The sequence below is a fragment of the Grus americana genome, chromosome 2 (genome assembly GCF_028858705.1).
Source record: "Grus americana isolate bGruAme1 chromosome 2, bGruAme1.mat, whole genome shotgun sequence".
NCBI lineage: Eukaryota > Metazoa > Chordata > Aves > Gruiformes > Gruidae > Grus > Grus americana.
Window position 1 is genome coordinate 97,479,961 of NC_072853.1, and position 23,745 is coordinate 97,503,705.

A 23,745-nucleotide genomic window follows, 5' to 3' on the forward strand; every position below is an offset into this window, starting at 1 on the left:
AACACAGAGATTTTCACTGAGAGGGTGACGGAGCACTGGCACAAGTTGCCCAGAGAGGCGGTGGAGTCTCCAACCTTGAAGACATTCAAAACCCATCTGGACACGGTCCTGGGCAACCGTCTGTAGGTGGCCCTGCTTGAGCAGGGGGTTGGTTGGACCAGATGCCTCCCCCAGAGGTCCCTGCCAACTTCAATCACTCTATGATTCTGTGAAAGCAGATATCTATCTCTCATCCATGCAACTCTAGGGCCTGTCTACTGATGGAGAAAGGCTTTTGTAAATTAAAAACTAAACAAAACAAAAAAAGTTTGGAGCCTTCAGGCAAATAGTGATTGGAGGAACACTCACTGGCAAGTCTGGAAGCAATAACACTAACGGGTACTTCTAATCCTGATGCAGTGCATCTCTCTTCACAGAATATGAGTTATTGATTCCCTTTCGGTACTGAAACTGCTAAACACCTTCAGTGTCATCAGTGCTTGTTTTTTTAATGACTAACTAATCTGCAGTGTAAAGGCCTGAATAATGCATCTGTAACTTTGGGGGGTTTGTGAATAAGCTGAGCAGCCTGAGGGAAAAACGTTCAAACGCGTAACCTCTCAGATGGTACCCACAGCCATTATTTGAGAAACTCGTGCACTGCTTGTTACAGAGTGCAGTGCTGTTATTCACAGAACGTATATGCTCTTTCCTGTCCATGTTACCCAGCTCTCATGCCTACACTAGGAAAACAAGCTCCTATCTGAAGTGAATGAAATGGATTACACTACAATGCAGACACAGCAATGGCTTTCAAAGCAGACACAAACAAGCTTTTTCTGATTTGGGTAAGCTCAGGCATTTCAGGAACACTAACAGCAGCATCTCAGGATCCAGCAGAGATAACCTACCAAGGTTGTCAGGTGTAACCTGAACTGAGCTCCATGCTTCCCCAGCTGATGTGTTGGAAGGTAAACCTGACCTAGTTTAAAACAGAAGTAAAGTTTCTAAAGCATTTCAACTCTGCGCTACACTGAGTGCAAGCTAAGCACAGTCTTTCAAGTGTGATAAGCATACTTGGCATATTAAGCATCAATTTCAGTCAAATAACAGCTAAGCAACGCATTTTTATATACAATTCCCTGGTCTATGCAAGACATAGAAATAGAATTTTACACTTTTACAAGAAAAAGATCAGTTATCCAGCAAATCTCTATCTATGGCTAATCACTCGACTTTTACTTACATCATAAATTATACTTCTGTAACAAAATTTATTTTGAAATCTAAATCAAACAAGAATCAAATCACAACAACTTTGAGCCAAGCATTCAACAGAGGAATTGTTTATTACTAGCCTGTAATTCTGAATTATACTGACTCATCCCACTGATTTTTCTCCATATCTGTCCAAAGTTACACTCTGGGATAGGTGAGATCCACCTTTCTAGAGCATCTTCCATGAAGAACAAAGAAGGAGTTCCAGCCATTGAGAGCTGGCTGACAGATAAAAAGAAAGTATTTTAAGACACTTCAGAAAAGCATGTCACCCCTGGTCATTGTGATGTCCTCTGCTTCAAACTTGTGATGCCTCTACTAGGCATTTACCTGAAAATTTACAGTATTAATAAGAGTACATTCCTAGAAAAGGCATGCTTGTTCACCAAAGAGTTCCAGCAGACTAACATTTAATAAATTCACCTTAAAAACACCTCCAAATAGTAACTAGTTATAAGCTGGCATACAAAAACCATTTTTAAATTACAATTTAAATTTAAATTAAATTTACCTTGCTTCAAGAATTAGATTTACTTCCCCAAAAGCCAGAGAGCACACTGTGCAATCAGAACACACTGTAGCTGGCTGGCCAAGAAACACTCTGGACATGATCACACCGCCAGTAGGTATCTTCCTTCCATCCGTATTTACTGAAAAATATTTACATATTGATCACTATGCTATTAGCTGCTTTAATAGCATCTTGACATAGAAGAGGTAATGACGGGGAAAGAGTGGTAAAATGTCTTTTCAAATGTCTTTTCTTCCCCAAGCTGTCATAAGCAAAGAAAGTTCTCAGACTGAGTGTGCTGGAGTCCCGCAGTGTGTGCGCCACAGATCAACAGCTTTGCTGACAATGGCGTCAGTGTTATCTTGAGGAATCTATAAAAAATCAGGGCAAGATGCGTTGTCAGAGTACTTTATTTGATTGTTTTGTTTAAAATAAAGTTTTTAAATTTCCATTTCAGATTTTATCTCTTTATAAAGAAGGAAACAAAACTAGAATCCCACCTCCCTGCCCTACCATCCCACCATCCCTCACTCTACGTGCACCATATTACCTCCAGGTTTTAGACAAAAAGCTTTTATTTACAAAACAGTAAGATGAGCACTCAGGCACCTCAGACTTCACACATCCCTAACCTGACATCAGGCAGAACTTATGCTGGCCATCCATGACCACAAATGTATCTAATGTAACTAACCCAGGTTACATTGCAATCCTACAACCCTGCTATGATGCTGGTTACCATTCATGGAAGGCAAGTTCAGGGTCGGGTTCATGATCCCATCCTTACGTCAACAGTAAACATCCCTTGAGTCTATAGATTCACGCTCGGGCAAGGAGCAAAAAAGGTGCCAGAAACCAACCCTGTAAGGAGCTTCCAGAAAAATTAATCTAACCTCACCTGCACTTACTTTCACAGAAAAACCCTTTAGTATCACAAGGAATAGTCAAATCTGTACAAACATAGATAACACATTCCCCAAAGCCTAAAAATCATTTCATTCTACGAAAGCCTTACCTCCTGATAGAAAAAACTATTATTCTCGTTCCTGCGCATTCTCTCTTCACCTTGGTACTACACTACACTATTGTCAGTAAGTAATGTAATAGTATCTTATGGTATGTTTGCAACAGGCAAATGACTTTAAGGCTGAAACACACTTTTATAAACCATAAAAGGTAATGCAAAGCACCATAGAGTACTTACATTTTCCAAAAACTGTGTGATCTTTTCTGCAGTATTCAGTGCTATTATCTTCATTTTAAAGGTTAATAATATCTCCACAGCAACAAAAACAAGTATCTTGCAGGACCCGCTAATAACTTTGTCCCAAACTCTACAAAAAAAAAAATGAAAAGCAATCACTAAACATTATTGTAGTGCTTATCTGCTTATTTATCTGCTAGAACAGTCTTTGTACAATCACTTTTTTCCAGATTATTTTCCTGCACAACAGCAATGTATTGAATTATTCAGGGCAGAGTAAATAAAAGACATTTTATTAACTCCTAAATCTGTACAGAACAGAGTGATGGCAAGCAGTAATGTATTGATACAGTCCATTCTTGTTTAGAAATTGAACTGTTTACAAGCTCAAATATAAAAAGCAAATCTTTTTTTAATAGCCTGAACTGTGACAACTATTCTACAGTGTATGGCAAAGGTGAGAATTTTTTCTAGTGCAAAAAAAGAAACAAACTTTATTAGTATGCCTAATAAAGACACTCTTCAAACAGTCAAGCAGCTGAAAATTAAAAAGGATGTAATACTGAACTACTACATCTCAAGAAGCTAAATATTCCAGGTCATTGTATGAGATAAAAATGCGATATATCAGCAGGATATAATCCATGATGTTTAAATTAGACACAAGGAACAACTACTAAGTCTTTCAATCCATCCCCCTGTCCACAGACTCCCTCAGAATTACCTAAGTACTCCTACCACTTGTATGATACTGCACCTGGACCTCACAATTTTAACAAAATCTGAAGGGCAGGCCTCCAAAGGCTGCAAGTACTTTAGCAACAGAACTTCGATTATTATTAAAAGGGATTCAACCTACTAAAACAGCCTGCAACAATTTGAAATCATCCTTCGGCCAGCAGCTCTATGTCAGGCCCAACTCAATAGACTTGGGATGAAAGATTATCCAAAACCAGTGTGAAGCCATCTGTCAGACGGCAGCTTTTATGGGCTTGCATTATTTTCAGTTCTTGAATTTTAAGAGCTGTGTCGGAAAGACTTTCTGAGGATTACTGTTCTTGCTCCTTCAGGGCACTTGTTAAAAGTGTTTCTCCTTCCAAATAAAAACACGGGGGACAAAGATCACATACTATCCTCCATCATCTCCGAATACAGTTAACACTAACTGGAAAACATCTTCTGCAGCCCATCTATAAACTTGGGTCTATGGGTGTGCTGCTTCCACAGACAACTCAATTTTCATATGACCACCTCTCTCAGAAGAACTTGCCCTTCAGCCTGCAGTGCCATGAGAACACAATGCAGGCATAACAAGAACTTTGACAGCTGACAGAAGAGTAGGTATGGCACCTTTAAACAAGAAGGAATTAAGAAGTGAATCTCCAACAAAAAGCCAGGAAGATGATTAAGGGACTGGAGCATCTCTCTTATGAGGAAAGGCTGAGAGAGCTGGGGTTGGTCAGACTGGAGAAGGCAAGGCTTGGAGGGGGATCTCATCAATGTGTATAAATCCCTGAAGGGGGGGTGCAAAGAGGATGGAGCCAGGCTCTTTTAGTGGTGCCCAGTGACAGGATCAGAGGCAATGGGCACAAACTGGAACACGAGAGGTTCCCTCTGCTGAGCATCAGGAAAAACTTTTTCACTATGAGGGTGACTGAGCACTGGCACAGGTTGGCCAGAGAGGCAGTGGAGTCTCCATCCTTGGAGACATTCAAAACCCGTCTGGACGTGGTCCTGGGCAACCAGCTTGAGCAGGGGGTTGGTGGGACCAGATGACCTCCAAAGGCCCCTGCGAACCTTAACCTTTCTGTGATTCTTTGTGAAAAGCTTTTATAACTCCTAATGTGGAATGAGTTGCTGCTGTTACACAGTGCTGATTTTTCACATTGTGACTCAAGTCAATTCTTTGTCAGTTTCTTAACCTTCTATTCACCTAACTCTTTTGACACTATTTTCACAACCTCTCCATTCATCAAAAAATTTAGACTAGAATTTAACTTATAATGAAGAAATGAGGAAAAGAATATATAAAATCCTCAGGACTATTCTTAAAAAAAGAAGGAAACAAACAAAAAACGCACATGGGCAGATGGAAAAAAAAAGCACTGTCAATTTCTTTCCCCTTTGCAATTTAGTTTTAATTCCCTGTCTCACTATTATTAAAAATGGATATAATTCGTATATGGGCAGGAACAATAAATAATGCAAGCTGAAAACCTTACTGCTTCCTTTGTGGTTCAAGCATCCCAGGACAAGTGATCACTGTAAGTATCACACCAATGTTGAAGTTGGGTCTAGAAGATTTAAGCAAGCCTAGAGAAAACTGAGACTGCTTCTGTTCCACACTGTACAGGTCACCCCTGTTACTTCTAATACATTTTCCTTCATGAACATATCTGTTCAGAACCAAAGAACAGCTCCCCATGTGTTTTATAGTCATCAGAACTGTAATTATGAATGACAATATAGAGTGTAGCGGACCTCAAAAACAGGAAAGGATTTTTAAAGTTCATATTAAAGCTCATGTTTATTCGAATACAAACTTACTAATCAGAATATAAAATACCCAGCCTTCTTTCATTACTTTGCTTCCAAGTCTCCTGACTTCAGTCTCCACAATTACATTACAGTAGGTTACGTTTCAGGCTCAGAAAACACTAATGTTTTCCTGCATTATTTAGTCTGATTCCAGAACAAATGTTTTAACAATGGCAAAACAGACGCAGTATCTAAATCACCAGTGTCTAACAAATTTTGGAAGAGGGTGCATAGCAAAGTGGATGAGATGTCAGCAGTAACCAGCTGTGTCTGCTGCAGTATTTTTCCCCTTAACATTTCCAGCTATCGTTACTCTCAATACAACTCCACCAGCGACAGCAATAGGGGAATGTGACCCTCTAATAAAACAGACCAGCAGTCAGCACCTTGGCTGCACCAGTACAGCCAGGAATAGCAACATAAACTGTGTCAGAAAAGTGTTTACTCAGAATGGAAAAAGACACACACCAGTTTCAAGGCAACACCTATTTTGATGACTCTATTCTAATATAGCAGCCTTTATACATTGTATCTCTATTGATAAGGTAAGTATTCTACTTTCACTTTTTAAGTAACAGCAAACACTTAAGATCAAGTATACTGTCAGAGATTACAACTTTTTACCCATTTTTTGATACTCCTAGAGATGGGAAAATTGTAACAGAAATGTCATGCAACTGTGCCTATAGCCCTATTCAGAAATGCTGAAAAAGAAAGCATACACTAAATTCATTATGCTTTTTGTGACTATCATCCTCTGTGAAATATAACTGTATTCAATTTACCACAGGAGCACTCTTGTATGTGTTTCTTGAACAGTGAAATAGTAGTAACAACCACGAGGAAAAATAAGGCTATGGAAGTAAAGAGCATCCCAAGCATTATGCAAATGAAGTTATTTACTTTCCACTGAGCTTTTTCTGTAGACAAGATACAACTTACTTTGTGTGTGCACGTGTGTGAAGGCATGGCATTCTCAAGGCAGTTTCTCAGGTTCCTCAACCGCTACAGTGCAGTAGTATACAAAAAGCATCACAGCATTGCTGCTCTCTCTTTTTCTGAAATATTATCATTACTCTCACAGCTTTTCCCCCTAGGCTGCAGGGTAAGCACGTTCAACCTTATTCCTTGGTTCTGGTCCTCCAGTCATCCAGGCCAGAGATGTTTAAAGAGAACCAGTGCCTGCTCCTCTGCCTGCACTTCTGGGTGTCCCTCCAATGGTAACTGGGCATGGAGGAACAAGATGAGGCTCACAAATGTCTCATATTGATGTTATGTCATGATCTTGTGTCCCATCTGTTTCCAGAGCAGGGAAGCAGCTGAATTATTTAGACAAAGGCAAACTGACTTAAGTTTCTCTATAGCAGTAGCCCACATGCACGTTCTTATGCCCTCCCACTCTGTAGTAAATTTAAGGCATTTTTCATATTTCTGTTGTTTCCACTAACAAATGACTTATATTTTCACAACTAGATGTAATTTACGCAGGACATGGAGATCACAGATGTAAAACTACAGAAGCCATATATTAATACATAAGGTAGTGCCAGTTTGAAAAGCAGTCACAAGATTTCAGGAGAACTACCAAATACTTTGCCACAAACAAGTTACCAGAGGCTAATAACCTAACACCATCCCATCAGCTATTACAGTCCTGCTAATGCCAAGTCTTCGCCAGAGAATGCAAACAACATTAGTCAGGGGCATGATACGTGATTGGCAACATCAAGCCATAAAAAATGCCTGGTTATTCACAATTATATCTGCAAAGCTGTGCTACTTCTGTTCTAGCTGGATCACTGGGGGGTGACAGTGCTGGAATAAACTGGCAGCCAAAGTGCCATTTTGCCCGTAGAGCTGAAGCCACAACCGGGAGGGACACCATGCTCTAACAGCAGGGCTCTCCGGCTGAGGGCCCACACAGCACTATTTGAAAGCTCTCCACGCATGGGGCTTACTTAACAGATGACCAGATACGCTGTTGCAGAAATCGAGCAAATAGGGCAATGGTGAGTATAAAAACAAGGGTTATATGATCCAGTTCTCTCCCTGTTTCAGAGACGAGTAAGCCTTTCCATCCATCTCGAGTCTGTGCTACAGGCTGGTTCATGCTCCAGGAAGCATCCTGTCGATATTCCAGGAGGGATACAGAAGCCCTGAGGATACAGTGCCTTTGAAACAGCCAGTCTGCTCCTCTCTTTTACCAACGTGGCACCTTTAAGAAGTTTGTTAAGAAGCTTGACACTTAATATGTCAATTGTATTAGGGCAAAGACACTGCATAAACTCAAAGGCAAAGGTTCTACATGAAACCTGTCTATACAGGTTTTCCAAGCCCATTTAAATAAAACTGATGCATAAAATTTACCTATGGTGTAACTAGAAGTGTGCTATAAAACAGTAGTTATACTGAACGACACTGCCTGTCAGGAGTAAAGCTGGTATTATGCAACTTCACCTCACCATTATTGGATAAAATTTCTGCATAGCATATACAAATCTTGTACGCCTTAGAGAAAAAAAGAAAATCATGAAATTTAGATTCAGCTGCCTGACAGAGAAGACTGCAATTTATAGAAAGCAAGCAACCTCTCTAAGAAATACAGTACTAAATCATAAGTTAAATTAAATCATAAAAGACTGAGCTCAGATCATCTCTCACTTGACAAAAAAGTAAGTAAAACTCACAGGAGAATTGGAGATCTGTTTTCAATTCTTGGCAGTTCCAACACCGCCATTTGGATACATTTCAGATAAGCATTCGGGCCTCTAGATTCTAATCCAAACTGAATCTCCAAGCATTAATTAAGTTCATCTGTCACATGCTACCCATGAAGTATGTTATTTCCTTAGCAAATGAGGCCATTATGATTACAACTGAATAATTCAGAAACCTAAACTGGCAAGAAAAAGTACGCTTCTATCGTGTTCCCACAAGAACCGTTGGGAAAACGGACTGCTGTGCCATCAGAAGTACTAACGCTGAAATTTGTTTTTACTTCAGAGCGATACAAAAAGCCAATATTTTGACCTTTTACATCGAAAAAAATTATTTAAAAATTTCAGGTCATCAAAATAATCTTTTTCAGTAAGGTAAAACAGCGTATGAGAATGCTAAATAGTACACTAATGATAAAATATTTTATATAAATGAACAGATTCAAAATAGTAGAAGTTTGAAACTAAAGATTCTGACAAGATGAAAGAGGAAATAAAAATTCATCTAGTTTTTTTTTCTTCTATACTATCAAGACAACACAGCTCCATAAAATGCTCAATTTTCAACAGAAATTTAAAAAAAAAACCCCACCACTGAATCTTCCAAACTGCTCAGATGCAAAGTCCTCTTTCAGCTCTAGTTCTCAGCCATAAGACCCAGTAGCAAAATTAAATCACAAGCTCTAAATAAAACTATCTCCTAAAAGACATGCAAAGAGGTTCCTAATGCAGTAGTTTGCAAAGGCTATTTCAGATCACAGAAGCCTATAGAAAAAAAAGGACTGAAGAGACTGGCAAGTCCCAGGTAACGCAGTCACTTCTACTGACAAACTGCGCTGAGTTTCACACACAGAAAGCACAATGAAACAAGGTCAATCATTTTCTGTTGAAAGTAACCTACAAATGCAAATGTGAAATAGAGATGCAGGCAAGTCATACCTGTTCAGTTGCTTTTAAGGATGTAACAAACATTTTATCATGCTTACATAATTTCTGTAGCCATAAAAGTAGTAAAAGCTTTTAACCACCACATCACGCACAACCACTACACAGAGATGACTATTTTGGAGACTTTGGGGGGCTTGATGAGGAGAACTTGCCAAGTAACAATTACCATGCTGCCCACAGCATAACACCTAAAGATCTACCACCAAATCCTTTAGTTCTGGTTCAAAAAACTGTTTTATCCCAGATGTATTCCTTGCCAACAGTAAAACATACAGAACCTCAAAGACCATGGTACAACAAGACTAGAGAGCATAATTTCTAATCTTATAGCTTGTTCCCTAGAACAGCAGTTTCCTCCTTTCCTTTATGGCACGTGAAGTACCAGATAAACAAGCAAGATTGCATTCACTGTTCGGACTACAACCAACTTCAGCACCGTAAAGCATTTTGTACAGAGCATTTTACAAAGCACTCTGTTTCCACGCTAGGTTCCTATAGTAGCCACTGAAGTCCTGGAGGTGCTGGAGTAAAACTTCCCTTGAACTCTGTTACTTCTCAAAGTTTTCAGGTAGCTGAAAATTAAACCATTGTTTTCTTTGTGCCACCTCCTGCTCAGCTATTAGCAACTCTTGTTAATGCAGAAAGGATACACTTCACTACATCTAGCTTGAATTTTCCACTTTCCAAGAGTTCTCAGGCAGAACCAGAAAAACCATACAAGCTTCACTTCCAAAGGCCCTTCACTGAAGTGCCATGCACAAGGATTTATCACAGAATCACAGAATGGTTTGGGTTGGAAGAGACCTTTAAAGGTCATGTAGTTCCAACCCCCCTGCAGGGCAGGGACACCCTCCACTAGACCACGTTGCCCAAAGCCCCATCCAACCTGGCCTTGAACACTTCCAGGGAGGGGGCATCCACAACCTCTCTGGGCAAGCTGTTCCAGTGCCTCACCACCCTCACAGTAAAAGAATTCCCTCTTTTAAAAGCTGGACAACCTATAACTGTAGAATTCTGATATAATGCACTATTTCATTAACTTTATAATACTCAACCTGCCCTAGTACTTTTTAAAATAAACATTCTGTCATGGTTTAACCCTAGCCAGCAACTAGGCACCACACAGCTGCTGACTCACTCCCCCCTCAGTGGAACAGGGAAAGAATTAGAAGGGTAAAAGTGAGAAAGAAACTCGTGGGTTGAGATAAAAACAGTTTAATAATGAAAAAAAAAAAAATTAAAAATTGTAAGGAAAAGAGGAAAAAAATAACAGATAGGAAAATAAAACCCAAGAAAGACAAAGTGCTGCAAATGAAAACAACTGCTCACCACCAACTGACCGATGCCCAGCTAGTCCCCGAGTAGCGGCCCCCCTGCCAACCTCCACTCCAGTTTTATTGCTCAGCATGACATCATATGGTATGGAATATCCTTTTGGTCAGCTGGGGTCAGCTGTCCCAACTGTCTCCCCTTACAACTTTTTGTGCACCTCCAACCTCCTTGCTGCTGGGGCAGTCTGAAGAGCAGCACAGGCCTTGGCTCTGTGTGAGCACTGCTCAGCAGTAACAAAAACATCCCTGTGTTACCAACACTGTTTTCAGCACAAACCCAAACCACAGCCCCACACCAGCTACTATGAAGAAAAGTAACTCTATCCCAGCCAAAACCAGTACACATTCCCAAAATCTTTTTCATCTAATGATAATACAGTATTATAATCACTCCCTAAGCAAGTATTTTGGTTTAAAAGCCTGAAAACTGACTACCATTTAGCTACCTATCGCTAAGAGGGAATATGGAGTTTAAAATCCTAGGAGGCATTAAATGTCTAATGGAATCAGCTGCTATATTTAACTCCATCCCTTTGTAATTTCAGTGCGAGAAATGATCACACAGAGATTATCTTGCATCAGTAACAAAGGGAATCGAATCCAATTTTATCATTTCCAAGTCAACAATAAAGTTAACTCCATAATCTTACAAATAAAGCAAAGAAAGTTTTTTGTCTGCTAGTGATGAGAAAAAGCTAAAATTACTATGTAATTACAAACAGAAAGATAAAAGAAAACTTGCCTCTGTAAACTGGACTCAGGTAAACAGCCTGCAAAACACTTTTTAAACCAAAGATCGTAAGGGAGTTTGCTCATTGCAGCACATGCTTTCAGATGCATCAGGAGTCTGTTATCTTCAATGTTCAAATACTGCTCCAGAATTTTTGGCTGAGAAAGGAATTGGAAAATTTTAGCTAACTCACATCAGAGTACCCTCCATAGCTAACGCATGCTGTAAGACAAGAAGTGTCTTAAAAAAAAAAATATAAAAATCAATTATCATATGATAATGTTAAAATAATGAACTTGCATTATTTTAACTAAAACATCATGTTCCAAAATACAAGTGTTGCTGGTTTTTGCAATTAGCTAATTATGTACTTTACTAAACAAACAACCCCAGGTGCCTTAAATTGCTGACCACTAGCAGAACCTACAATATATACAGCATTCCCTAATGCAAGGGGGTGTTTGAGAGCTTAAGGCAATGCAGAGATTAAACCTACACTAATTACTGCAACCTTCACAAGTAAAATTGAGTATCATTCACCTCAAATCTAATCACCTTAGCACACATCAAAAAAAAAATAAAAATCTACACACAATGCAGCAAAACCCAGAAAATCAATTCTGAGAGTAAATCCCTGTACAATATATTAAAAGCTGGACATTGATTTCTTGTTTAAAAATCCAAAGTATTTAGAAAAGCCAACAGAACAGCGTAAGATAGAGCTTAAAATGTAGATAATTCTCCTTTTGTTTAAATTCTAATGTAACACAATCCACATTTTCATAAATTCAGGAGTGCCTTTATGTTTTTTGTCATAATTACGTAAGTGTCTAATGACTTCAGCTGTCAAAGGAGAAAAAAAAGCCTCTTCCTTTGTCCACATTCTAAAATCCAGAGTCTTGGTACAATTTTTATATTAAAACAAAAACTTAGGAAGGGAGACACCTGGCACGCCCTATGCAGTGAGAGCACATAAGTTCTTTAAAATTTCTCCTCTGTCCCTCGAAAGGAATTACAGAAATTGGTATAATTTAATGTAGCGTTTCCAGCAATAGGAGGAAAGTTTAAAAAGTATTTCTTAGTTCCAAAAGAGTAACAAAGGATATGCGTAATTTTCTGCAATGAATTTTCATTCAGTGATTGCTAGTGCACAGGCACTCAGATACTTTCATCTGAGTGGATATTGTTAACTAAAAGGTTTCTTACCTGTTCAGACTATTTGAAGAATTACAAAAGCTTTTGTATAATGAAGCAAATTTCTGTAAGTATGCATTTTCTTTACAATCAAATTTTAATTTTATAAACCAGTAAGACATTCAAAATTAATATGCGAGCATTTAAAAGATTAGTGCCAAAAGAACTCTATTCCACTTTTTATTATAATTTAACTTGCAACATCCTGTTTTTCTGAAGATGTAGTACCCTGCTCCATTTATAAAGCAAAACAATTGCACTTTGTCTATCATCCAATGAGCAGCATATGGATGCCAGAGATGCAGCCTAAAAAGTAGCAGACATACATCAAGATGTTCTTAACTTTGTGACATATTTAATTGTTTAAAATAAAGAAAATTCTTAAGTGACCAATTTGTGAGAAAAAGAATTCAACTAGAGACAATGTAAGCATTAGCTAACCTAAAAAGAAAATAAGATGTAATTGAAAACTACAGTATAGCAAACAAAATCAATTTCTAATGTTATGTTAGACAAAGTGTCCTAGGGGACAACACAATCGCAAGGCAAAAAGCACTCCCCTCATTTTCTCAGAACGGTTGGTGGAACAGAATCCAAGGATGTCACCTCTGACACTCCAGTTGTCTCCATACATGGTGACTTCCAAAGCGCTCAGCATACCTGCTTTTTATGAATTCCTCCTCTCTCATTCTGAGCTCTCCTCACACACACACACGCAAAAGTATTTTTTCCTTACCAGTTGCTGTAATGAATCTTTGTGCTTGCCATTTAGCTGATTCACAAAGCAACTGACAAGCCAATAGCATTCTATAGGATCCTCCACCATTTCCTCCATTGCTTTAGCAATAGCAAGAAACACTTCATCTTCAGGTTCCTGGAAAACAAAGCCCAAAAAGTGAACTAACTACACAGAAGTATTAGACTATCTATCTGATTTAAATTATTCTTATATTCCCTTTCCTTGCCATTTGGGAAAATAAACTCGAATCAACATACACAAAGAGCTGTTCTGACATTCATAAATAAAACATTGGACAGCAGCTGCATTATGGTGACAGATACAATACAAGCAGAATAAGGCTTGTCTTGCTTTTAAAACCAAAACATGCAACAGGAGTTTGGAACAACTCTAATTTAAAGTTCTCAAATATTCTCAAATGAGATAATATTATATCCTAACAAGGTAGCAATATTCCTACTTCTATGCCCCACATTTTTATACTGCACAGCAGCAGAATTTTTCATCCTATTTCTTGCTAAGGGCCAAAAAGGCCCCTCAAACGCCTTTGTCATGGATGTTACAGTTACTGAAAAAAATAATGCAGCCATGAGCTGTATGCCTACCTAATTTGGTTTGTGATAAGCATCTTCCTACAGACAAATAAATATATTTTCCAGGTGATGAGCATCTTATTCCCCACAAAACATGACCAGAAACATGCGATGGGCACGCCATCTTCTTTTCCCCAGAGGATATACTATCCTAACAGAAGTATCAGCATGCCTTGCTTAGAAAGTGATATTGCTCCAGAAGGGATGAATCTTCAACCCACTGTGTCACATGTCAAGATCAAGGAAATTTCTCTATAGGAAACTTGCAGAGTAGGATGGCCACATTCCTAGGCAATGATAATGAGACAAAAATACTCTCCCTTCTCCAACAAGAGTCCAAAATATTACTGGATTTTCCACATTAACTTTATGTTTAACTTTTTAAAAAAAAATTTAACTTTTTTTAAGTTCTTATACCAAATTTTGTTACTACAGATGAAAATTAACCAAATAAGCTGGGCTAGAGTGAACATAGATCAATATTAAATACAGGATAAAATCCACTTCAGAAAGTCCCATGGTTCCTTTCGTCACCTCCTCTTTCATATAAGCTCTTTCAGGCTTACATGTAACACCCACACACTGTGTTTTATCATCACACTGTAGGCTTATTATCAGAACATAGACCCGTTGACCCACATGTGAGCACACTGTAAACTACAGAGTACATGCATTACCTGACAGAAGCCTGGATTGGTTCAGACTAACAGAAAAAGGAGGTCAGCACATTAAAGTCCAGATTTAAAAACAAATAATTTAAAAATATGATGTAATTTGCAATAAATCGCTGCTTGTACTGGCTCTGAATTATCCTCATTCCAGGACATTTAAGGATCTATGAGCTCAAATGAAATTATGTCATTTTGATTTCAGTGCTATAAAGAAACTAAAGTGTACTAGAGTACAAAAGGCTTGAAGCCTAGCAGGCAAAATATACACAAAAGAGATTTTAAGGCCTAAAATCTTACATAAGTACTTATGGGGGGAAAAGAGAAAAGCACTTTCTCTGTTTTCCATTCACCTTTGTCTATCTACATGCAGTTGTGGGGCTACTTGCAGCTCAGTTTCTCACAGGTTTATAGTTTGAAGTTCAAAAAAAGACTGTATTTAAAAGACTGTTAAAATGACAACTGACCAATGGAAAAGCCAAGTTTCGAGGCAATTTTCCTGATTCCAGTTGATGTATGCGGAGGAAAACATCTACCTGTGGGGTAGAATCATTGATAAAACGAATTACACGAAGAGCACGGTGTATATCCCAGTACTGCTCCTTCCGGTACTTCATCACCAAAGCATGAGATTCATGGTGAGGAGGAATAATTCCTTGGAGGGGGGGGGGAAAAAAGAAAAAGATAAGCAACTGTAAAGAGAAAAAACAGAGCACTCAAACTCCCTTTTCAAGAGATCTGTCTAAATTCAATCCCTACTACAACTCTAGCCTACAGAAATGTAGGATCTGTCACTACAGTTTGTTTATAAACTTGGTCAAAGAATACAGAGAGAAAATTCTAAAAAATTGGAGGTCAATGGACCAACGAAGCACGTTAGCATTAGATTTATAAAAACAAATTTAATATGTTAACTGAACATAAGCAAAAATCTACCCTTAGACTATTGTTTCTCAAGTTCTACAGGGTTTTCAGCAAATGAATGCTAACTCTTTTGTATGCCACATGGGTGTGCTGATAAGAAATGTCATTGTTGGGATAGATGAAAAAAATTTAAATGGTTTACTCTCCCTCTCCAACAACCTTTATTTTTAAAGTGTGCATCTTATTTATTACTTGTTTATATCTACATGTAGTTTTTAATATAGTACTAGTTGAGTATTTATGCCCAGCTTCCATTTATTTTGAAAACAAAGTGGATACAGAATTATTTTTATATACATTAGCTGTTCAAGTTCTCCAATTCTACACTTTGAGATGACCAGAGAATATATACATGCAATTAACTAATGCAAAGATTCTGTACATTCCAGTATTATTTAATTTACTGTTAGATCTCTGCTGGAAAATTCTTTACTCACTGTATCACAGAGATTAATCCTCTCTAAAACAACATTCAGAAGCAAAATCAATCACATAGGTTCAATCAGTTACAGATTAAAACTTAAGAATACCACCCAAACACTTTGCAATTTAATGTTTTTTACTTTCTTAGCACAACACAAATATTTTTTCTAGTTTCCTAGGAGGAAAAATAAAAAAAGGGAAAAAAGTATCTAAGTAGAAAGGCAGAGAAAATTAAACTGTTTACAATCTCCAGAAGAGATGCTCAACATTTCACTCAATCCTTCCCCTCACTCAAGACTCAATCTTGCCATGCACTGATGTTCACAACGAAACTGTCAAGGCTTTAACAGAAATAAGATCTTGCATATACCAAAGCAAAAAAAATTACAACTTTCATATCACTAGTGGAGCAGAATTTTTCCTGTTGTAGAAACCTGTGAGAACAAAGTATTCCTCAAAATTCAGTTCTGAAACAGACTACCTGCTGCTTTTATCTCTCATTGAAAGAAAAAAAAATCCTGCCAACTGTTAAACCATGAAATGGCTGAGTTTTAGTAACAAGCACAACAGACAGAAAATTAACTTTTCTAACTGCAAACCTGTCTGCATTTCAAAAGCCAGGACAGAGCAAGACATTTTTCATGTTATGCAAAAACAGAGTCAACATTGTGACTTTCTGTGTACATACTGCCAACTGCTTTCCTCAAATACAGAAGACTACCTTAGGCAGACAGAAAAGAAGCTTAAACAACACAGGGATGTCTAGAAACCATCATGAGTCACACTCAAACAGGAAGTTAACAGACACATCACTGACATACCATGTAAACTAGGACAGCATCAAGCCTTGGTATGTGTCTGAGATAATTTTGCTGACAGGATAGAATCCCTTTTGTTAAACTATTAGCATTATTTACAGGAGATGTAACACCTCCCACCAGAAATGGACTGGGCTGCTGTTCCAGTCATTTAGGGAGAGATATTTTGCATTTCCATTCCAAATACCAGCTTTTCTAATGAGTGCTAACGTTGAGATTCAGCATACTGTACCTCTGTTCACCCAAGGAGCATATAGAATGACTGTATGCATACTTGAAATAAAACACTTTGGGTTTAAAATACAAAGTCCTTTAAAAAAAAATCCATGTAATTTTCCATACAGTCAACTCAGAAAGTGTTTTGTGTTATCATATGACTCACAAATCATCTTATCTAAAACAGTCAAACATATACCACTGGCTCTGCAGTGAGCTACAAGTTTGCCAACAGACTGTATTTTGCTATTACAATTATGGCTGAAGAATCTTGTACTAAGTCACTTGTCCAAACATCCTACACTATATTTCCCACTACTAATATTTTAAAGGATGCTGACTACTTCACTAGGGCACAGGGTACAAGAATCTTTTTCATCCTAAAATTAGTGAATGCTTTTATCAAGTAGTATTACTCTGCTAGTTCAATGATCCACGCCAAGAACTTCAAGTTCTATAATTAGATCTTGTACCTTCCACACACTGTTCATTTACTACCTCTCCCCAAAAAAAAGGCTTACAAATCCAAATAATCAGGAGTATGAAGCCATGCTTTTTAAACTGTAGAAAACTGGAGGGGGGAGAAAGAAGAAAAAAAATTAAAAGATTGTTTAAAACTCAGCTACAACTTTCTGATACATTATTTCAAACTCCAGATACCGTAGTGGAACATGGAGACCAAGAAGGGAAACAGATGACATTTACTTGAACATTGTTCAAGATGATGGCACAGCCTAAGATAAACAATCATCCTAAAACAGAGAATTTTTTTTAAATACTCAGCCTGATGTAGGAGTCACCAATCTTCCTGACTCTGAATCACATGCCAAAATCTTCATGTAAGAGAGAGATATGGGATCTGCATCCCATATTCTGGAGAGCCAAAGGACAAAGAAGAAGTAGGATAGCTCGCAGACAGCAAAAGGCAGCAGCTTCCAAGCCAACGTGCAGACTGACGCTGCTGGCCTCTCTCTGAGGAAACATTTCAGATATCAGCACCCCTGCTGCCAGCACAGCCCCGGTAACACAAGGCTCGGCACGGGAGCCACACTCGAGCTTTTCAAAAGTGGCACAATGCTCCACCACCTACAGTATGGTAAGTCACATTTCTCTTCCAGAGATTCAGTCAGACAACGTACCTTCACACTCAATCTGGCAGTGTTTCTTTACACACAGCAACCCTAACGGAAACTCTCCAGAGACCTTGTTAGACTCAGAACCCCTAGTCCCTTCACAACGCCTCATGTCTCCAAGTAACACGACCTCACATCTAGTAAACCCAAAGCACTTGACCAGTTACTGCAAAGTCATTAGTACTCTTTAGTTAGTCATCTGACTAATGCACTTCAAGGAAAACACAATTTATTTGTGTTTTTTTATGGTTTCTAGGGTTACCATAATTTGTGTCTGGCCTCATAACTTCTTCAATAGCAAATACCATTTATAGCCAGAAGCAAAACCAAAAGAAACCAAGATTTTCTACGACTCAAAAGCTTCTCTTTAGAATAAACATGCATTCCATACCTTGCCCATTTTTTTTTAAGTTTAATCACAGCTTTACTTCAACTTAATTTTCTGTTATTTTAGGAACAGAACTGAATATCTTATCAGGTATTGGTGACCTACTTATTATAATCCACCTTTCGAATCCATTTTATAAATTTACTTGGATAGTGTTACAAAGTGAAATATAGAAATACACTCTTCTAGGTACACTTCAGCAAAAGTTCTCAAACACTATGCGTGGAATATTGCTTTATAATTGCCATTGTGCATCCTAGGTGGATACAAACATAGGCTAAACATGTATCAGTGCGCAAAGTAATATAGAATAATCCATGTCATTAACTCTCTAAAGAAAAAAAGAAAAAAACCTATACGCCTTCCCTACATACTCATTTCTACAGAGGATTGCAGATGTTATGTTTCATACCTAAAAGCACCTTCCACACCAGTATACGATACATGGATGGGAGAGGAAATCTTTGACTAAATGTGCAAAGCTTCTCAATATCTGTAGAGAAACAAAGAGAAGGGAAAATTAAGATAAGTTTAAATATAATTATCAATAGTTTTGAGTCTCTGATCTACCTAAGTATGACAAATCCTTAGTGCAGATTGAAATCCCCGCTTTCATCATATCTTAGCAACAAACGTTTTCACTGCTTCAATTGAGAACAGAATGTGTCCTATAACCTGCAACAGTATTTCTTCTGAAAAATACAGATGCTGGCTTGATTTACAATAAAACTATAGCTACCCTAGGTTTCACCAGGAAGAAACTGTACTATTTTTATAGACATTTTGTAAATCCAAAAAAAATGGATTTTTTTTTTGTCAAAAACAATTGTGTCAAAACAATTAAGGGCTTTGCTAAAGGAACATTTATCTGTCTGTTCTGCTGGAGATGTGACACTCCTGAGGGACCAACAGCAATAACCAAATCTTCATTGTTTTGAGGTTAAATGGAATTAACATCAAGATACAATACATTTTCAGATGAAAATTGTTTTAATTTAAAAACTTTTAGTTTCTTGGGCACACAGAATGATGGAAGAAAAAAAGAAACAAGCAAGGAGACAAATCTTTGATAGTTTTTAAAAATCAGATTTTCAAATCTCCAAAACTTAAAGGACTGCTAATAATAACTGAGAAATTAGTGGTAAAAGATGCAAAACTTAAATCAGTAATAAGCACAGTAGCTACACACCTTCTATTATTCCCAATCCCCAATCACCAAAGTAATAGAGGAAACAGTGAAATCAACTTGCCCAACCGGTCATCTTTTAACAGAATTTCCAGTGACTTCTTTTCTTCAACTCCACGAAATCCCACTTTTTCATAATACACTGAGCGAAAGTTTCTCTGAGAGTCATCAGCCATGATTGATTCCTTTTGGAGAAACAGTATTTCCGCTTTAGACTTTCACAAATACATTCCTATTGTGTTAAGGTCAAGTACTTTTGCACTCTGATAAAAGTTGACTGTCTATGTCTCTATAGTATTACTAAACTTTACAAAATATGAAAATTCCAAGATTTTTTTCATTATATACAAACATAGATGACCATAAAAGTAACTGAATCTAAACAAGGTCTAAAGACATCCAATTTCCAAATGAAACACAGGGATTATTAAGGGGTTTTTTATTCCTGTAGCAAATTACACTACTTTTCAAAAGATTTAAAAAAAAAAATGCTGGAGAGACACTTAGTCTTTTATGTGATATCATGTATTTCAAAACAAATATAAAAAATACAGTTAAAAGTCTGACAAAATTTTGGCTACAGAAACCCTAATCAAGTACAACTGTTACCCAGGTAAGTAAAATCATCAGGTTTCATACTCACCAGACAAGGTAACCAGCAGCAGGAGCAAGCCAATGTTGGCCCAAGTAGGACAGGGGTGACAGGAAAGAGTAAGGCTAGGTAGGTAGGTTTGTTCTCAAGTTGCAGATTTGAATTAAAAGTTCAGGTTGTTATCAGGTGCTGTAACAGCCTCACTCTTGAGCTTGTCATTCCAGTACCAAAAAGACATACATGTCTCAACCCTATACTGGAAATAATGGTAAATTGCAGTGAGTATTCTGTGTTTCATAACAAATGTAACTGACATTTCAAATCAGTTCAACCTTCTAAATACCGTATCTCTTTTGCAGATATGAGAAAGTTCTGTTTTGTAATGCAAAGGACTAAAAATAATCTTCACTTTTAAGCCCAGTGACAGCAGCAAAATATGGAGAAAAAATTATTTATTTTGAGTGAGGAGCAATGGGTGAAAGCTTTTCTAGTTAAATTCTTTTCCTTCCTGAACTGAAGCACACATCAGGAGCAAAGTAAGTGCAGATATAAACAAAGGCCACAATTTTGCAAAGAATGTACATATTTAAATTTGTACATTTACTAGGCCTATTTGCATTTCAAATTAAGTCCATTTTTAGCCCTTTGTAGGATGAGGGCCAAGATTAGTCAGAAAAGCATAAAGCAGCAAAGTACTGAATTCATAGAATCACAGAATCATAGAATGGTTTGGGTTGGAAGGGACCTCAAAGATCATCTAGTTCCAAACCCCCTGCTGTGGGCAGGGACACCCTCCACTAGACCACGTTGCCCAAAGCCTCATCCAACCTGGTCTTAAACACTTCCAGGGAGGGGGCATCCACAACCTCTCTGGGCAACCTGTTCCAGTGCCTCACCACTCTAACAGTAAAGAATTTCTTTCTAACATCTAATCTAAATCGACCCTCCTTCAGCTTGAACCCATTACCCCTTGTCCTGTCACTGCACTCCCTGATAAACAGTCCCTCACCATCTTTCCCATAGGCCCCCTTCAGGTACTGGTAAGCTGCAATTAGATCTCCCCAGAGCCTTCTTTTCTCCAGGCTGAACAACCCCAGCTCTCTCAGCCTGTCCTCACAGGAGAGGTGCTTCAGCTTCATGGCCCTCCTCTGGACTCGCTCCAACAGCTCAATGTCTCTCCTGTACTGGGGCGCCCAGAGCTGGACGCAGTACAGAATTAATGCTTTCTGAGCTCAGTCAACTGTCTCAAAACTGGAGAAAACATATTTATGTTACTTGCAAGACATTCTAGTTGTATGCTATCCTTACCAAAGTGACTGTGATATTAATGTATTGTGCATTTAAGGGTCCAGTTATCAGTGTTTACTACTTACATTGCAGCTATGTCCAAAAAGCAGACTCAGGATGCTACAACCAACTACATTTCAAATATTTGAATTTTTTTAAAAATCTGAATTTAATATGTGCTATTTTGAAAACATTTAGCCCATACACTTGTGGAAAGCTGACAGGAGAGTCACAGAACAGAAACAAAAATTTGAAAAATAACAGCATGATCTATAAGAAAGGAATGCTATTTTAATAATGTTAAACTATCACTATACCAGCAGTACATTTGATTTACCCAGTGGAAAAAAGGAGGAACACAATTTCCTCCCTCTCTCCAGATTTAGGATATATATTTTCATGTTAGGCAAACAATCAACATTCCAATCTTTACATGTATTGTGGATAAACTGGAAAAAGGAACGGGGAAAAGAAATCCCTAGCCAGCTCATTGGAAGTATCCTGTATAAAAGAGTACAGTTAATTAACGCATCCCGTCTTCAGAGATTAACACATTTTTGGCCTTAAAAAGGCATTTTTATCACTTTTCATCATATTATTGAATTTCAGACCTGGCAATTTTAACACCAACAATGAAATATAAATAGTATAGAGCCAGAGAGGATGCCAACAGCCTTCCAAGCCCGTTTAGAGAAGGCCCTCCCTTGCACGGACTGAGCTAAGCTTTGGGCGCAGCCTCCGCAGGCCGAGCAGCACCGCTGGCACGGCACGGCCTCGCCACCGTTCCGGGCTTTGGGGCTGCAATACTCGGTATTCGGGGCTGCAATACCAGCTCTTCGTTACATTTCCACAGGAAAACACGGATACTTTGGGGCACAGGATCATTTACCACCACCACCCCCCCCCCGAAAATCAAACCGCAAGTTGACGGCCACCCCTCTCCCCACACACACGTATCCGCCTCCGGTGGGCAAGGCCGGGCACGGAAAGGGCACCCCCTCACACCCTTCCTCCCGTACACACACGCTCGGGAGCAGAGGGCCTCCATCGGAGCCCCCGCGAGGGGCGGCCAGGGCGGCGGGATGGGCTGAGGGCTTGCGGAGGCCCAGCGGCGGAGAGGCGCGGGGCCGTGTCACCCGCCACCCCGGGGCAGAGCCGCGCCGGGAGCTAAAGCGACCGCGAAGAACTGGAGACGAGCTCGGGAAAGGGGATGAGAGCGGGGCCGGTGACAGACACCCCCACCCCCCCCGCGAGCATCGGGACCCACCACGGCCCCCCAGCACCTACAGCAGGCGGGCACAGCCCGCGGACGCGACCCTACGGCGGGGGCGGAGCGCGGCGCGGGGGCGGAGCGCGGGGGCGGAGCGCGGCGCGGGCTCGGGCGCATGCGCAGGCCCCGTCCAGCCACGGCGGCGGCGGCGCGGGGGGCGGAGCGCTCGGCGGCCCTGGCTCTGCCGGGGGGTGGGGCTGCCGCCCAGCGGTGGGGCCACGTGCTCAACGGCCGGGGCAGGCGGCTGCCCTTCAGAGGGGGCTGGATTGCTGTGGCCAGTGTTGTTGCCTCTCAGGCTTCCCCGGCGTCTCCCACGCCTGGGTTGTTCTCCCCTCCACGCGTTAGATCAAGCCGGCTGCCCCTCAGCTCCTCCCCGTGTTTCATGGGGCAGCTTCGGGTGCGGCAAGGGCCGAATGTGCAGAGGAAAACAATGGCATCTCTCATACGCCTGGCTCAAAGTGGCACCGGAGGTCTGGGTGTTCTGACAGACCAGGCTGTGCCCAGTATGGAGTTACGTTTTCCAAAACCAAGATTTACTCCAGCACATGTGAGCAAAGTACTTGATGCTAAAACCCACCCCTCAAAACAGACGAAGGACCTAGATGTCACTGTTGGATGTCAACACTCAAAAATCACCTGTGCTGCCAAAACCACGGGACATCCAACTTAGAGTGTGTTTTTACTTGGGTGTTTTGGCGGGTTTTTTTGTAGCTGTTGGTGATGTTTTTATTCAGATCTTTGAGATCTTGCCAGCCTTTAACTGTACGATTGCAAGGACCAGGCAGCTGCTTTTAATAGGAGCTGAGTTTTCAGTCCCTTTCCAGGAATAGAAACTTGAACAAGACCATCAAACACCTGATATAGCGATACCAAGATTTCCAGATATGAGAACCCACCGAGACAGCTTCCTAGGTTAAGCGGCGTATTTTCAAACGCGCAGAACATCCCATTATTTTAATCTTATCCAACACTTTTGAAATGGCAGGGGGAAAGCAAGCTGTTGCAGAGTGGACAGGCTTTTGAGGAACCCAGTTCATACAGGAGTGTTTCTGCTGAGGTAGTGCAAGGCCTAGCAAAC

General features: G+C 39.5%; 1 protein-coding gene across 8 annotated transcripts; it reads right to left on the reverse strand.

Annotated features, from left to right (window-relative positions):
- Positions 1-1,104: 1,104 nt before the first annotated feature.
- On the reverse strand, positions 1,105-22,795 carry TBC1D7 (TBC1 domain family member 7). 8 transcript variants are annotated; one of them, XM_054818217.1, is made up of 10 exons: positions 22,685-22,708; positions 21,120-21,361; positions 20,162-20,366; positions 19,583-19,703; positions 18,745-18,825; positions 14,898-15,085; positions 13,167-13,304; positions 11,249-11,394; positions 2,973-3,102; positions 1,105-2,139 (listed from the first exon to the last, which is right to left on the reverse strand). In XM_054818217.1, exons 4-10 carry the CDS (start codon positions 19,692-19,694, stop codon positions 2,053-2,055), a joined length of 882 nt encoding a protein of 293 aa, XP_054674192.1. In that variant the 5' UTR covers positions 19,695-19,703; positions 20,162-20,366; positions 21,120-21,361; positions 22,685-22,708; the 3' UTR covers positions 1,105-2,052. The 8 variants fall into 8 exon arrangements, with proteins under 8 accessions (XP_054674192.1, XP_054674194.1, XP_054674189.1 ...); XM_054818219.1 differs by lacking the exon at positions 21,120-21,361 and having other exon boundaries at positions 14,967-15,085; positions 22,685-22,795; XM_054818214.1 differs by lacking the exon at positions 21,120-21,361 and having other exon boundaries at positions 22,685-22,795.
- Between the last annotated feature and the right edge of the window lie 950 nt (positions 22,796-23,745).

Bases quoted from the DNA above. Each gene is read 5' to 3' on its own strand.
- TBC1D7 (XM_054818214.1), bottom strand. From the start codon at position 19,694: ATGGCTGATGACTCTCAGAGAAACTTTCGCTCAGTGTATTATGAAAAA. The intron at 11,395-13,166 runs GTAAGGAAAAAA...TTCCTTTCTCAG, and splicing joins AAGATTCATTACAGCAACTG to CCAAAAATTCTGGAGCAGTA. The intron at 2,140-2,972 runs GTAAGTACTCTA...GATTTTTTATAG, and splicing joins TCACACAGTTTTTGGAAAAT to ATTCCTCAAGATAACACTGA.